The sequence below is a fragment of the Acipenser ruthenus genome, chromosome 46, assembly GCF_902713425.1.
Source record: "Acipenser ruthenus chromosome 46, fAciRut3.2 maternal haplotype, whole genome shotgun sequence".
In the NCBI taxonomy this organism is placed as follows: Eukaryota; Metazoa; Chordata; class Actinopteri; order Acipenseriformes; family Acipenseridae; genus Acipenser; species Acipenser ruthenus.
In genome coordinates, this window is record NC_081234.1 from 8639828 (window position 1) to 8653551 (window position 13724).

Here is a 13724-nt window from a genome sequence, read left to right on the forward strand (position 1 = left end):
AATCACGATATGGGGCTTGGCTGCCGAGACCACTCCCACTCTCTCTCGGGGGGGGGGGGGGGGGGGGGGGGGGAGGTTTGGGGTGTGGTGCGGTGGGGGAGCGGGTCCCAGGCCTTACCTTGGGAGGAGTTTTTAGAGATGAGCACTGGGATGGGATCAAACTCATCCTCCTTCACTATCCCAGAGCTTTCAGGAAGAAGCTCAAACCCTGAAATCAGGTTCGTGGAGTCTGCAGCCAGAAAGGACAGATGAAGAGGGGGGGGGGGGGGCAGAGAGCCAGAGAGCGAGAGAGAGAGAAAGCGAAAGAGAGCGAGAAGGCGGGGGTTAGTGCAGTGGAAAGTCTTTTTTTGCAGAGCGATCAAGATTAAGTCCAGAGTGTGTGTAAGAGTTAAATCGATAGCAGAGACACAGCTAAGAGGCAATGGGCAGTTAGGAGTCTAGGAAACTGATCAGTTTAGAGAACCAAGAACAAAGCGCTTAGGTGGACTCGAATGCCAACTGCAACGACCCTTCAGGGCGTACTGTCACCGCCGCGGCAAGATCAGGCCTTTTACTCTCCTTTCGTTTAAATATTGGTAACGTTTGTAGACAATTAACAGGTTTATGGGATTATACCCAATGCAATCCGAAAGGTCTACGGGAGGCTAGGAGTTTATGATAAATCTTTACCATGTGTAGGGTGACAGGCAAGCAGAGACATACATCTTCAGAGCATTAGGATCCACATCTTGAAAAAATGATAAACTGCCTTGTCTTTTTCTGATAAATATTTTTTATTATTATTATTTTTTATTTTTTTTTAAATAGCAGCTATCAATGCCGACCCATTACAAGTCGGATCTTGATCACTGGTAAAGAACAGATCCATGAACCGGACACACTGGTACATCACTTTTTTTGAGACAGTATTTTACCATTTCAGGTTGAATCTTTAAAAACACCATTCTGGGTGGGAGCAGAAATCGGGCTCTAAAACTGCGTTAACACAAAAAAAAAAAAAAAAAAAAGAGAGGAGAGAGAGAGAGAGAGAGAGAGAGAGAGAAAGAAAGAAAGGAGAGAATGAATATCTTACCAGACTGAAGCGGAGCAGAGAGAGACACGGATGCGAATTCATCCAGGCCGAGGCCAAGGCCAGAGCTGGAGCCAGGGGCTTGAGTAGGGGCAGGGGCAGGGGCGGGGGCGCTAGAGCCAGGGGCAGCGGAGGGAGCAACTGGGGGGTGAGGAAGCAGAGAGCAGCCCAGCAGAGAGTCCTCCCCAGTCAGAGAATCTGGGTGGGGGATATCAAGGAGAAAAGAAAAAAGGAGGAGAAGGGGAAAAAAAGAAAAAAAAGAAATGAAACCCAAGCAGAAGTTGAAGCTCGGTGGGAGTCTGCAGCAAATGGAGACTCCTCACCCCTGCTGCTCCCTTTATTCATCCACGAATCCAACCCTTTTCTTCAAGGGGCTGGCGATTATCTCCCGGCCTCTGAAACGGCTTTTCAGCAATGTTGTTGGTCACACACAGAACAAATGAGGTCCACGGTCTTCAAAATGGGCTTTGTTGCAAGACTCTCATACGCAAAAGAAATGCATTTTAATTCTCGCTGAGTTTTAACAGCATTGTAGCGCCGGAATTCTGGATCCGCTATTACAACATCCAGCCAGAAGGGCGGCGCTATGTACAGGGCAAAACAATTCACAGTAATAGCAACCACAACATAAAAACCATGTTCACATTCAAGCAAGCTGGTAGCAGGCAGCTTCTGATGAATACAGTGAACGAAAGTGCTGAGGTTTTAAACACACAAAGTCGAACACAAGAAACACTGTTACTGAATCTCAAATATACAAAATGTACAGTTTGCAAGAGAAATACTCCACCTGCCCTATCACAATATCCATTCCCCAATACTCTCGTGATTCCCTCACCATGTCTCTTCACAATAGAACAGCAGCCAGACAGAATATTACCCAGCCACAAATCTGGAGGTACCAATTTCACTTCATCATGATATTCCATTCCCCACCCCTGAGATTTTTCTTGAAATAAACACTGCAAAAGGACCTACTGAACCTTCACCAATCACAGGGTACACTTTTACAGGAGACCCCCCCCCCCCGGATAGCTACCCTGGGACACACCTGTGAGGGGGGAGGAGAGTGAGTCAGTCTGGGAGAGGAGCCTCTGAGCCTGGGGGGCTTCCAGACCAGGAATCAAAGAGTCCACCATGGCATCCACTTTACCTGCGAGAGAGAGAGAGGGAGAGGGAGCTAATTAGCTAAGGATAAAGAAGAAGAATTGAGGAGTGGGCTTGATTGAAGTCTTTACAATCTTCAAAAGAGCTGACAAACCCTAGCATGTCACAGAAACCAGGACCAGAGGACGCCGTAGGAAATGGAGACAGACTCAGGACAGGGCAGGAGATACTGCGTGACACAGGGAGTGGTGAGGGCATGGAATGGGTCACCTAGCCCTGTGATGCTGAATCACTGGAGTCCTTGAAGACCGGACTTGACTAACGTTAGGAGTGATGTAAATCGCAGCTGCTGCTTATCCTGGACAGATACATTACAATAGGTCGATTACATCAAACCTCCAAGTCAAGCTGACAAAGGTTTCTGATGATCAGTGGTCAGCAATTCAATTTGACGGTGAGCCAAATGACCCACGGGCGGCCTCTTGCAGTAAAATAATATAGCAACTGTGTTGTAGCTATCAAGAGACAAATTAGTTTAGTTTAACATTCCGATAATTCACAGTGCTCGCTTTGACAACTTCAGCATTCCCAGGTACATAATCGTTTTCGCGATCCGTTTTCAAATCAACCCCGATGAGGATTTCTCGTCCCACGCAAAGCAAGTGCTTCCCAGCAATCCATGAAGCAGCAGCCAGAACTAGTAGTTTTTGCTGAAAACTGAATTCATTAAGAAAGCAAATCTGGAATCATTCTGGTCCGCCTATACATGTCCAGACAGCTACCGCTGGCTCTGTTTGTGCTCTCTATGTTCGGATCTACTTACACATGCCAAGAGGCTGATTCCACAATGAATGCAATATTAAAAACAGACGCACGAAATAGCCTGACACAAGAATCTTTGGAGGACTGCCTACGTATCGCCGGCACGTCGATCACACCTGGCGCTCTAAAGCTGATCGCAGAATGAAAGTGACATTTTTCTCATTAAAATTTGTCATAACAGAACGTGTTTTATGTTATTCTGCATTCTTGCCTAATCATAGGAGGATTCCAGTACCTTAGCGAGGCATAACTGTATCATCACAAATCAGCAAGTACTGTACTTTAGAATCGATACTGCAACACACTTAATTTTCTGCTTACTCAAAAGAAATACAGGAAGGTCATACGGAGAATCCCCCATGACAGCCCCCTTGCGGCAATTTTAAAATGAAGTTCCGCTCTCGCTCAGCCCTTGATGCAGCCCTGCCAGGAGGCATCGCCATTTACCGACCACTGCACTAGATTATTATAAAGAGAGACGTTCATGCAGCTATGAGGGAGAAACAGTACTTTAAAAAATAAAAATAAATAAAAGAAGCTTGAATCCCAAACTCCAGGCTCCTTTTCGATGGTATACTTGTTTGAGGGGAGTTCTGAAACCCAGGACTGGTTGCAGGGCTATTGTGAGTTTCTAACCCTGGTGGTGTGCATGCACTGTGCTCAAATCGTGCAAGAACCATTAATGGAGTCTCTGGTCTCGATACTTCACTTATTGTACAATTCAGCCAGCAACAACACGAGGAAACAGTCAGTGCAGCCAGCTACACTGTCCCTTAACCTCTAGGAACACTAGGGGCTGGTTTCACTAATCCTGGACTACCTGAGGTGATTTCAGGTAAGGCAGGGTCAGACAGACAGGCAGACACAGACAGACAGAGAGACAGACAGGTTACCGTTGTAGGAGCCCTCTGTGGAGCTGCCGAAGGGGTCAGCCAGAGGTAAAAGGTCAGGGAGCAGCAAGGGAGGCTCGGGGGATTTGAGTCCCTCAATCAGCTTTTCTGAGAGGCCAGCGAGAAAGAGAGAGAAAGATAGCAGAGAAAAAAAAAAGGTAAAATAAAGAATGACAAAGCCAAGCAAGCAGCAGTTAGTTCACAAAGCCTTGCTTTCATGTTAAATCCAGAAATGAAATCGTGCAATTTGTTTATTTAAAAGGGAGATTGTTTTCCGTCACCCATGAAAACAAGGCATTAGTAGTTGCAGTGTGTTGTTTCTGTTGGAGACGAACAGCACCCCACGCAGCATTTCAATCCAGCAGGTGGCACTAGAGTACAACTGTTCCATGCACAAGGCAGGTTAACAGGAACTCTAAGGCTTCAGAAGGGGTTTGCACAGCTCAACCACCACTGAGCAAGCACACAGAGCATCAGTGCTCCCTTCCCCCTCCTGTGCGATTAGACCCTGCGCAGCAAAATCTACACAGAAGAAACACGGGCTCAGTGAAATCACCTGCTTATTGCAAGATTCATAGAGAGACTAAATTAGAGCAGAGCTACTGACATCATAAAAGTACGTGCTTCTTAATACTGGAGATCCAAAAAATGTCCTTAGTAGTGCTGCACGAACCGATTATTGGATTACTGGTTTGGATACTCTCCAAGAAAAGGAATGTCCTTACCAAGCTTCCTGACAATTGGAGCGGCTCTCTGTTAGAGATCAGAACTTTAGTGTGGTATACGGTGCCTTCAGGGATATGCATCCATGCCAAAAGGCTGAACATTGGCATCACTGTTAGTAATCAAGGCTAGAGCCCTCTACAGCAGTCCATGCGTGTCAGTGAGACAGAGAGCTATTCTGCCCTGGTACTTACAGTCCTCAGGGGGCACTGGGGCGCTAGGGCACAGGGAGGAGGGAGGGGGGGGGGGGGGGTTCGGGGGGCTTTCAGAGGAGGACACAGCACAGGCTCCCGCTCGACCCCGTCACTGGGGGAGAAAAGGTCACGGGTCACAATAGACGTATGTATTTAAAGGCTTGAATTAACTAACTGAATTGCAGCCTTAAAAATGTCCAGCAGTACAGCTTTGTCAATTAGTAACGTTTTAATGATTCTCCTGTTCCTGTCATTAAATCTGTATAAAATCGCTCGTTTTTCTTTGCATTGCAGCATCTGCTTGAACCCGAACACATGTTTTTCTTTACCCTCATAAAATCGACTTCATTCATTTTGACCTGCTGATTTTGGTTTGTACGGCTGATCTGAAGCGAAATCGGTGAAGACGTTTCTATCCTTTTGCTAAAGGAGGCACAAGCGCGGTCCGATTATCTTACAGGGGTCTCGCGATAACGGTAGGTTCTGCAGATGTAAACTGTTGTGATTACTTTAGGTACAGTAGGGTTAGAGAGGATTCAAGAAAGAGTTCATATTATTGATGGAAATTTAGCCGATATCAGTTGTCTTCATAGGAAATTGTGTCTGCGTAGCAAAAAACAGCTATATTAAGAATGCAGAGTAGGGGTTTATGAAAGAACCGTGTTGTTGTTTGACATGAAAGGTGAATGTGAAGCGAGTGTCTGTCTGAAGGAGAGCACTTTGGCTGAACTCAAAAAACGTGCGCCCTGCTTACAGCGAACACTGCTGTTGACTACAATTAGGATGTTAATAACCAGCTGGCAACACACAAAGCTTACAGCTCACAGCTTCATGACGGCACAGGAGAGACACTGAGACACACTCCAAGTCCTCCAGGTGCCCTTGAAGGCATGTGCCAGATCACGAAGCTCTACCTTCATTTCAGGAACACCTAGCGCTGCATTATTGTGTATAAAGATAATGTTTAAATAATATCTAAATATTGAATATTGGAATCAAACAAAGGAACTATGTTAATTCTGAATTGCTGTTTGGACATGAATCGTTCCTAATTATAAAAGCACAAGATTCTCCCCCCCCCCAGTACTAAAGCAATGCATTACCTGGAGTGTCACAGAGAGGCAGAGGGGTGAAGGGGTCTGGAACACCCAGCAGAGAAGGGGGAGGGCAGGAATCCAAACCAAGAATATCACCAGATCTCTCCCCTTAGCAGACAGAGAAGAAAGACAGACCCACAAGAGAGAAAGAGAAAGAAAGAAAGAAAGAAGCAAAAGGAGATTTAAAAAGGTGCAATGCCCCATTCAGTTTGACAAAGTATATTTGATAGATAGATAGATAGATAGATAGATAGATAGATAGATAGATAGAATACACATATATACACACACACGTTTTGAAATGCACGCGGTGGCAGAAATGACCCTGTTCATACTCGTTCATGTAGCAGATTTAGTGAGGTATCGTGCAAAGGGAAACCGTGCACACCCGATGTCTGGACTACTGCACAGAAGAGCGTTTCTCTCTTCTTTCTAGGTCATTTGAGCATTGGGTTTATTTTACTCCTGAGATTTTTTATTTTTTTTTAACTGTAATATGGAATTAATTCTACTTTTGTTTTCCAACCAATTCAAAATTAAATTAAAGTATACAAATGTGAACGTTGAGAACAGGCCCCACTGACAAGGCCTGGGCAGCGGGTACCTACCTGCCCCGGGAGGGAAGGGCTTTGCCCCGAAGTTGTTGGCAGGCGGGGTGGGGGCTGGCTGCAGGCCTGGGATCAGATTCTCAGTGGAGGTGCTGAGCCTCTCCGCAGCCTTGCCTGTTGAATACGCAGGAGACTGATTAACTGTCCAGGGCTGGAAATAAGACTCCTATTGCATAGCAGTTTCGCCCATTCCAGGTTTTACCAAGAGCTTGATTAGCCCCAGTGCATAGGTAACAAGCTCAGGTGTGGCTTACTAAATTAAAAATCAGGATCAAACAGCTGTAGTTCCACGACAGCTGAAATAGCTTCTTTAGTAAATAGAGCATTTCAAGTTCGTCCTTCGCTGTCCTACAAAGCGTCTACATGGAGTTCCTTACTGTCACTGAGCTTGCCGAAGTCCTTGTTGAGAAGCTCCTCCGCGGTGAGTTTGGAGAAGTTGTCGTTGCCGAAGGGGTTCCAGGACAAGGATTCAGGGGGGGTGCTCACCGCGGAGGGGGGGTCCGCGGCTGGGGGGGGCTGGTACACACTCTGCTGGGAGGAGTGGGGAGAGCCAGAGGGAGTGGTGCTGGCAGACCTGAAAACGCACAGAGAGAGACAGAGACACACGTCACAAAATTACCTTTCAGCATGAAGATGCTTTACAGAACGACTATCAAAAAGGACACTATTTCAGGGTCTGACACTGAAAAAGAAAACAGGATATCCAATAGGTTTAGGTCCTCATACTGAAATAATAAATTCACACGGACACAGAATGGATTATCTTTTCTATGCTAGGCCGCTACATCGGAATTCACTCCTAAAAATATGTATCTGGCGTGGATTCCAACCAGCACTGCTTTCTTTTATGGAGTTGCATCATGACATGATTTTTTTTTGGACTTTTGCAATTCATACAGCTGTCTGTCCTGGCTCCTGTCCGCAGCCCTGCAGTGTCCAGAGTCTTACTTAGACTTGTTGAGTCCGGCCTCGGCCGCGGCAGCCTGCAGCAGCTGTGTGGACTTGCTGACCGGCACGCCGAACACCGCGCTGTGTGTGACATCACTCACGATGCGCCGGTGACCCCCCCGCTGGGTCTTGGGGGAGGAGGGGGGGGTGAGGGACCCCACTTTCTGCACCGGGCGAGCCCTGCCTTGGGGCAACACCTGGGGAGCACACAAAACCAGAGTAAGAACCAAGAAATGAGTCCACCCAGGCTTTCATTCACGAAACAGGACTGCAAAATCTAACAGCATTTTTTCTTTAAAATCGCGGTCTCAGCACTGCTCAGCTGACCTTGGCGTGCAGCTCATGGTTTGCTGAGCTGAGACAGCACGTGTCTGACACACTTTAGAAGGACAGCGAACGCCTGAAAACAGGTTTGTGATTCTCTCCTGGGATAGACCTCGAGTACCGTCAAACCTGTGCAGGGTGACCGATGCTGAATTCAAGTACAACACTGGACCAGATCTACTACAAAAAGTAGCTTTACCGTCTCCTCTGGCACTGCAGCGGGCTGTGTTTGCTGCGGTGGGGACGGCTGCTTGTGCTGCATGGCAGCTTGAGACTGCTGCTGCTGTTGCATGGGGAGCTGCGCGGGTGCTGCTTGCTGCGTTGCCTGTTGAGGAGGAGGCTGCTGTTGCTGCTGCTTTAACTGCACCACTGCTGCAGCCTTCTGCTGCATGGCTGCCTGCTGTGCCATTAGTTGCGCCTGCTGCTGCTGTTGCAGGTAGAAGTTCTGCATCATCTGCTGCTGCATCATTTGCTGCTGGGCTGCCGCCTGCTGCAGGACTTGGTACTGCTGCTTTCGGGACGAGACATGCAACAAAACACATGCGATCACCGATCCCCTCTCTCAGAGGTCGTGCGGCACTTTTAAAGCAGGACTTGAAACTTGCACTAGCCCTGCACCCAATAATGGATTACACAGCTAATGCTGTTCAGGTATATCATTGAAATGACCAGGTAGGTGCCAGGAGTTTGAACCATCAGCCCCTTGGTAAATTCTCATCACAGCGTGAATAAGTCACACTCGAGTCTGTGCGTTTATTAATAGGAGTTGTTCATGCAGCTACTGTGTAAAGGAGGAACTATGTATTCAACACCAAACTCCTGGCCCCTGATCGTTTCAATAACATACTAAATTGAAGGCAGTTCTGAAATCACTGGTCCAGGGCTTGTGCGAATTTCAAGCCATTAGAGAGAAGCATTAGTGTTTATTCTTAATGAAATCATTGAACAAAAGCAATGAGACATCCATAAACACAGTGTATTATTACACTGGAAAAGAAAGTGGGCAAGTCATACAGGAGACAGCAACAGCAAGTACAGAAACGAATGAATTACATGCAAGAACACAACACAAAAATATAAACGCTACGTAGCTAGCAGTGTTGGGACCACAATCATTACATTATAGATCCTTTAAGTATTTACCAGTTATCGGTATTGATTATTGTAACTTACTGGCTAATAATGCATTAAATTGAATGAAGTTAAATGGGGTGTTAACAGTAAAGAAGTCTACCGGAAGCCATAATAGTAGTCATGTTAGATTTTGAAATGCCACTTTTTTCAATTTGTCAGTTTTTTGTTAAGTGTATGGAAAACTAAAATCAGTCAATTCTATAGGGTGTGCAAAACTTCTGGCCACAGCTGTAGTTCCAACGAAATAAAAACTGATGGGATCTTCATAGCCCTAATAGTTTCTTAAAACCATGTGATCATAATTACTGCAATAACTGAAAACTAATTATAGCCCAACACTGGTAGCTACACTGTACAGAAATGAACTGTTATGTTGCAATGATAGACACAGCGACAGAGCAGTAAGAGACACAGGCAGCGTGTGGAGGAGAGGACAGTGTAGGAGACAGCACAGCACAGACAGTAACACACAGAGGACAGGACAGTGTAGGAGACAGCACAGCACAGACAGTAACACACAGAGAACAGGACAGTGTAGGAGACAGCACAGCAGAGACAGTAACACACAGAGAACAGGACAGTGTAGGAGACAGCACAGCAGGGACAGTAACACACAGAGGAGAGTTCTCTGTGCTTCTGCTGACACGGCTCAAATCTTGAATTTCGCATTCATCCATAACTTCAAAACACGCAACCCTCTATAAAGAGGCTGATGTCTTAATGCAGTTAATTGGGCCGAGCCCTGGGACTTATTATCTCCAGTGATGGATCAGGCACTTTATCTGGGTTGAAGTGCTTCATTTTTCCCCCCACAATATTCAAATGTCCGTGCTTGGAGACAGCTCTAGCTAAAGGTTTTGCATCCCCCTATAGAATTCATTTGGCTTTATAAAGTCAAATGAAACCTGCTGAATAATGTTACGTTGACATTCTGCTTTGTAGTTTCCCCACATAATTAAACAACTGATAAATTGAAACCCAATATGCAAAATTCTAGGTGATGCAAAACTTTTGCCCATAGCTGTACAGATGACAGATTCTAATAAAGATATCGCTTCCTCCAGTCTTGCAGAACAAACATAGAATCCCTGCTTAAACCAATCCACCTGATACAGGAATACGGCATTCCCTAAGCCAGAGCGATCCCACCTTTCTTGATTAAAATTCCCGTTGCACAGCAGTCTGATCCATTGCTGGTTTCCCTGGGAATCTAATAAGACACACCTGAGCTTGCTACCTATACACTGGCGCTAACCAAGCACATATTAAAAACCTGGAATGGGTGACACTGCTATGCAATAGGGGTCTTATTTCCATCCCTGAATCCACACAACAGTTTCTTGGAGTGATAAATCAGCCTGATCGACACCTGATTGATGTGGAGAGATCCATCCCAATATTGGGTTTGTGGAGCACGGCTGGCAACGAAGAGGATTGAAGGGATGAAATGAGCAGCTACTGGTCCCAGGAAGCACTACAGCTGCGTTAGCAACTCAGATTGCATGGCCAGGTCTAAAAACATTGAGGCATGAGGATACACCAGAGCCATGATAAAGAAAGGGCATGCCATCCACCATGCATGCACGTTTACAACACATGTCTTTAAGGTTTGCAACCACATGTACACTACAGTAAACTAAACCGCACTGCGCACAACTGGACGCTTCTTGATTGTGTCAAATTTACAAAGAATCTATTCCTTGCACAAAAAAGAAATGTGGAAATTGTCATTAGCACTGCTACAAAACGTTGCTACAGTAAGACACACTGAATGTACCGAGAAAAAAAAAACAACTATTAAGCAAATTAATAAGTAAGGTATCGAATGAGTTTAGTGGCTCGTATCTAATGTTTGATGAATAGCTAAATGTTTAGCAGCAGGGTCAGCCTCAAGTAATGTAAATAAGACTCCCGCTGCATAGCAGTTTGATCCATTTCTGGTTTGACGAGGAGTCTAGTAAGACATGCCTGAGCTTGTTGCCTATACACTGTGGCTAATCAAGCTCGTAGTAAAACCTGGAATGGATTAACCTGCTATGCAACAGGAGTCTTATTTCCTTCCCTGAAGTGGACCAAAAGGGGGTGGGGTTAGGGGTGGTGCTTAACCCCTAACGTCAATGGCTTATACTTCTTTAGTATTTGCATGAAATGCACGATTAAACTATTTCACATTTGATTTATGAATGAATCAACCACAAAATGACCAGGTAGTGAACTCAAACCTGGTTGTGTGTCTCTCTCTCTCTCTCAGTGTCTCCCTGCCAGGGAAAGGGACGCACCTGCTGTGTCTGAATAGCCTGCTGTTGCTGCTGCTGACTGAAGAACGCTGCCTGTTGCTGCTTCAGGAAGAGCTGCTGGTGCTGAGGCATGGCTTGGGGGTGAGCGGGAGGGGCCTGAGACTGAGAGGGCGTGGTTTGCGGCTGGGTGGGAGGAGCCTGGGTCTGGGTGGGTGTGGCTTGCTGCTGGGGGGTGGGAGCCTGGGGAGCTTGAGCCTTCTGTGATTGGACAGCTGGAGCAGGGGCGGGCTGGGCAGCGGCCAGAGTAACACCTGTGAAAACAGAGAAGGTAGCTTATAAAAATTCAATGAAACTTTTTGACTAGGTGTGTTCCTAATAAAGTGGCACTATTTTTCCAAAGCCGCTATATATTACATACCTACTGAGCGTATGGACACATTATTTTCTGAAGTCCTCTGCAATCTCCCACCGTCACTCACCGCATTTGAAGGGAAGAGCAAACAGCGATGAGGACGACTCCTTCACAGCAAGAGACTAATTTGATCCACTGGTTTTATGCTCCACAATTTAGGCCACACACTTACTGCAGTCAGCGCTCTGTCATTTTCTCCCCCCAGATAATCCGAGCAGCGATCCCAGTGGAATCGGAGCTGAACGCAACTGGAAATAACGGTTCACGAAATTCCCAGAAGGAGTCCTTGCTGCGTAAGTCCCTTTAATGGTTTCTTCCCAGACGTCTTTATTCGAAACTGCCTTTATCAGCTACAGTCCAGCCTGCTAACGTCACTCTCCCTCTGCTTGTTAATCAACAGAATACACTGGAGACAAGCACCCAATAATATCACTCTGGTTACCATCACACTCCAGTGAGTATCACCCTCATCTATCACTCATACAACCCCATTTAATATTCCGAATTGCACAGAGAAAACAGGCAGATTTATTACATCAACACGTATTCTGTGTTAACGGAGGTTATCCGTGAACAATATAGTCAGCTCCACTTTTTTTAGGCTGAGTCCCTTTGAAAAAAAGATTGCACCGTTAAAACATTTTACACAACAGCAGTTTCACACAGCAGCAGTCAAACTCTGCAGCCAACAGTATACCACATCACAGTCTGCCACTCTGGACTGCTGCAATCTACAGTCTTTCCTACACGGGTTGTGCGGAAGTCTCATTAAAGCTCTCCCCTCGCTCGTATGTTCTGCTGTCCACGGCTCTCCGTGGCTGTGGATTGTGGATAGCTCACCTTGTTGCTGGGCGGGCACCAGGGGAGCGTTGGCTCTCTTGCGGGGGGTGAGGGCTGGCTGGATGGGCAGGATGCCGACTGCGTTTGGCTGAGTCTGCCCGGCTTTGGGACGCTGCCGGGGGGCAATGGAGGTCTCAGTGGTGGGGATGGGGTCCGTCAGCCTGGGCAGGAGAAGGTACAAGGACATGGGAGGATTAAAACTTATCTTGCAAACATACTATCAAGGCTTCACTCTCATCTCAAAATAGCTATTGCATTGCATTTTATTACATAGCATTGCAGTGCACTGCTATTGGTATGAAACGCAAAGTTTAAAAAGCACCCCTAAGGCCTCAATAGAGCCCTCAGAAACATGTCTAATGAGTCAGTGTAGCCATTAACCAGCCCGCAACACTGCCCCGACAATACAGAAATACTCCACATTAATACAGACTTCCAGTCAAACTCTGGCTGTTGAATTGAAGTTTCTTTTAGTATTTCTCATCACACACAAGTTGCCCCGTTAGGACCGCTGCACATATTGTGAGCTGCATTGCCTTCTGACTCCCCCTATATACAGCAAGTGGTCTGCTCCGGTCGCCCCCTCCTCTCACCTGGCTTTGGTCTGGCTCTTCTTAGCTACAGCCTCGCTGGCTCGGACCGGTTCAGGAAGCTTGGCTGGGATTGGAGAGTTCTGAGAAAGGAACAGGGGAGTCCATGAAAAGGAATGTGTACAGTAGCAGGGATGGAGATAATGCATAGCATTCTCAACCAATCCAGGTTTTACTACGAGCTTGATTAGCCACAGTGTGTAGGTAAGAGACTCAGGTATGTCTTATTAAACTCTGAGTAAAACAAGGAATGGATCAATCTGCTATGCAATGGGAGTCTTATTTCCATCCCTGCAGTAGGTACCTCATTGTATCAGGTCTCAAAGCAAAGAGCTCACTCTTACACAACAGTGAGACAGTAAGTTAGATCAGATCAGATCCCATTTCATCACTCTCTCGAAGAATGCAACATCAGAAGCATTTCAACGCACTTCCCTTTTAAAAAGGCAATTCAGAAAAGCAACACTACACACCGTTATTGGCTACACAACATGAAGAGCCAACCTGCACGTTCTGCACGGAGCATTCCTTCCTGGCCAGCTTGAAGGCGAAGTACGAGACCTGGTAGATATCAGGGCGCTGGTCAGGATCAGGCTCCAGCATGTAACCTGAGGAGAGCGGAGAGAGGGGGACGGAGGAGGAGGAAGAGGGAGGGAGGAGAGGGGGAAGGAGAGAGGGAGAGAGAGGGAGGAGAGGGAGAGGGACAGGGAGAGAGGAGAGAGTGAGAGG

At 46.5% G+C, this 13724-nt stretch overlaps 1 protein-coding gene across 11 annotated transcripts in view; it reads right to left on the minus strand.

Annotated features, from left to right (window-relative positions):
* The window catches only part of LOC117397730 (AP2-associated protein kinase 1-like), a 37820-nt gene that overhangs the window by 12715 nt on the left and 11381 nt on the right, over window positions 1–13724 (minus strand). For 2 of the 11 annotated variants that reach the window (XM_059013616.1, XM_059013626.1), the window contains exons 8-20: window positions 13500–13603; window positions 12999–13078; window positions 12406–12566; window positions 11196–11464; window positions 7982–8290; window positions 7459–7655; window positions 6888–7084; window positions 6511–6624; window positions 5909–6010; window positions 3892–3996; window positions 2121–2222; window positions 1073–1267; window positions 119–229 (exon numbers count right to left, since the gene is read on the minus strand). In XM_059013616.1, coding sequence (XP_058869599.1) covers window positions 119–229; window positions 1073–1267; window positions 2121–2222; window positions 3892–3996; window positions 5909–6010; window positions 6511–6624; window positions 6888–7084; window positions 7459–7655; window positions 7982–8290; window positions 11196–11464; window positions 12406–12566; window positions 12999–13078; window positions 13500–13603 — 2046 coding nt within the window. The remainder of the gene's footprint in view (window positions 1–118; window positions 230–1072; window positions 1268–2120; window positions 2223–3891; window positions 3997–5908; window positions 6011–6510; window positions 6625–6887; window positions 7085–7458; window positions 7656–7981; window positions 8291–11195; window positions 11465–12405; window positions 12567–12998; window positions 13079–13499; window positions 13604–13724) is intronic. The other 9 variants (XM_059013619.1, XM_059013627.1, XM_059013617.1 and 6 more) reach the window with 8 other exon arrangements.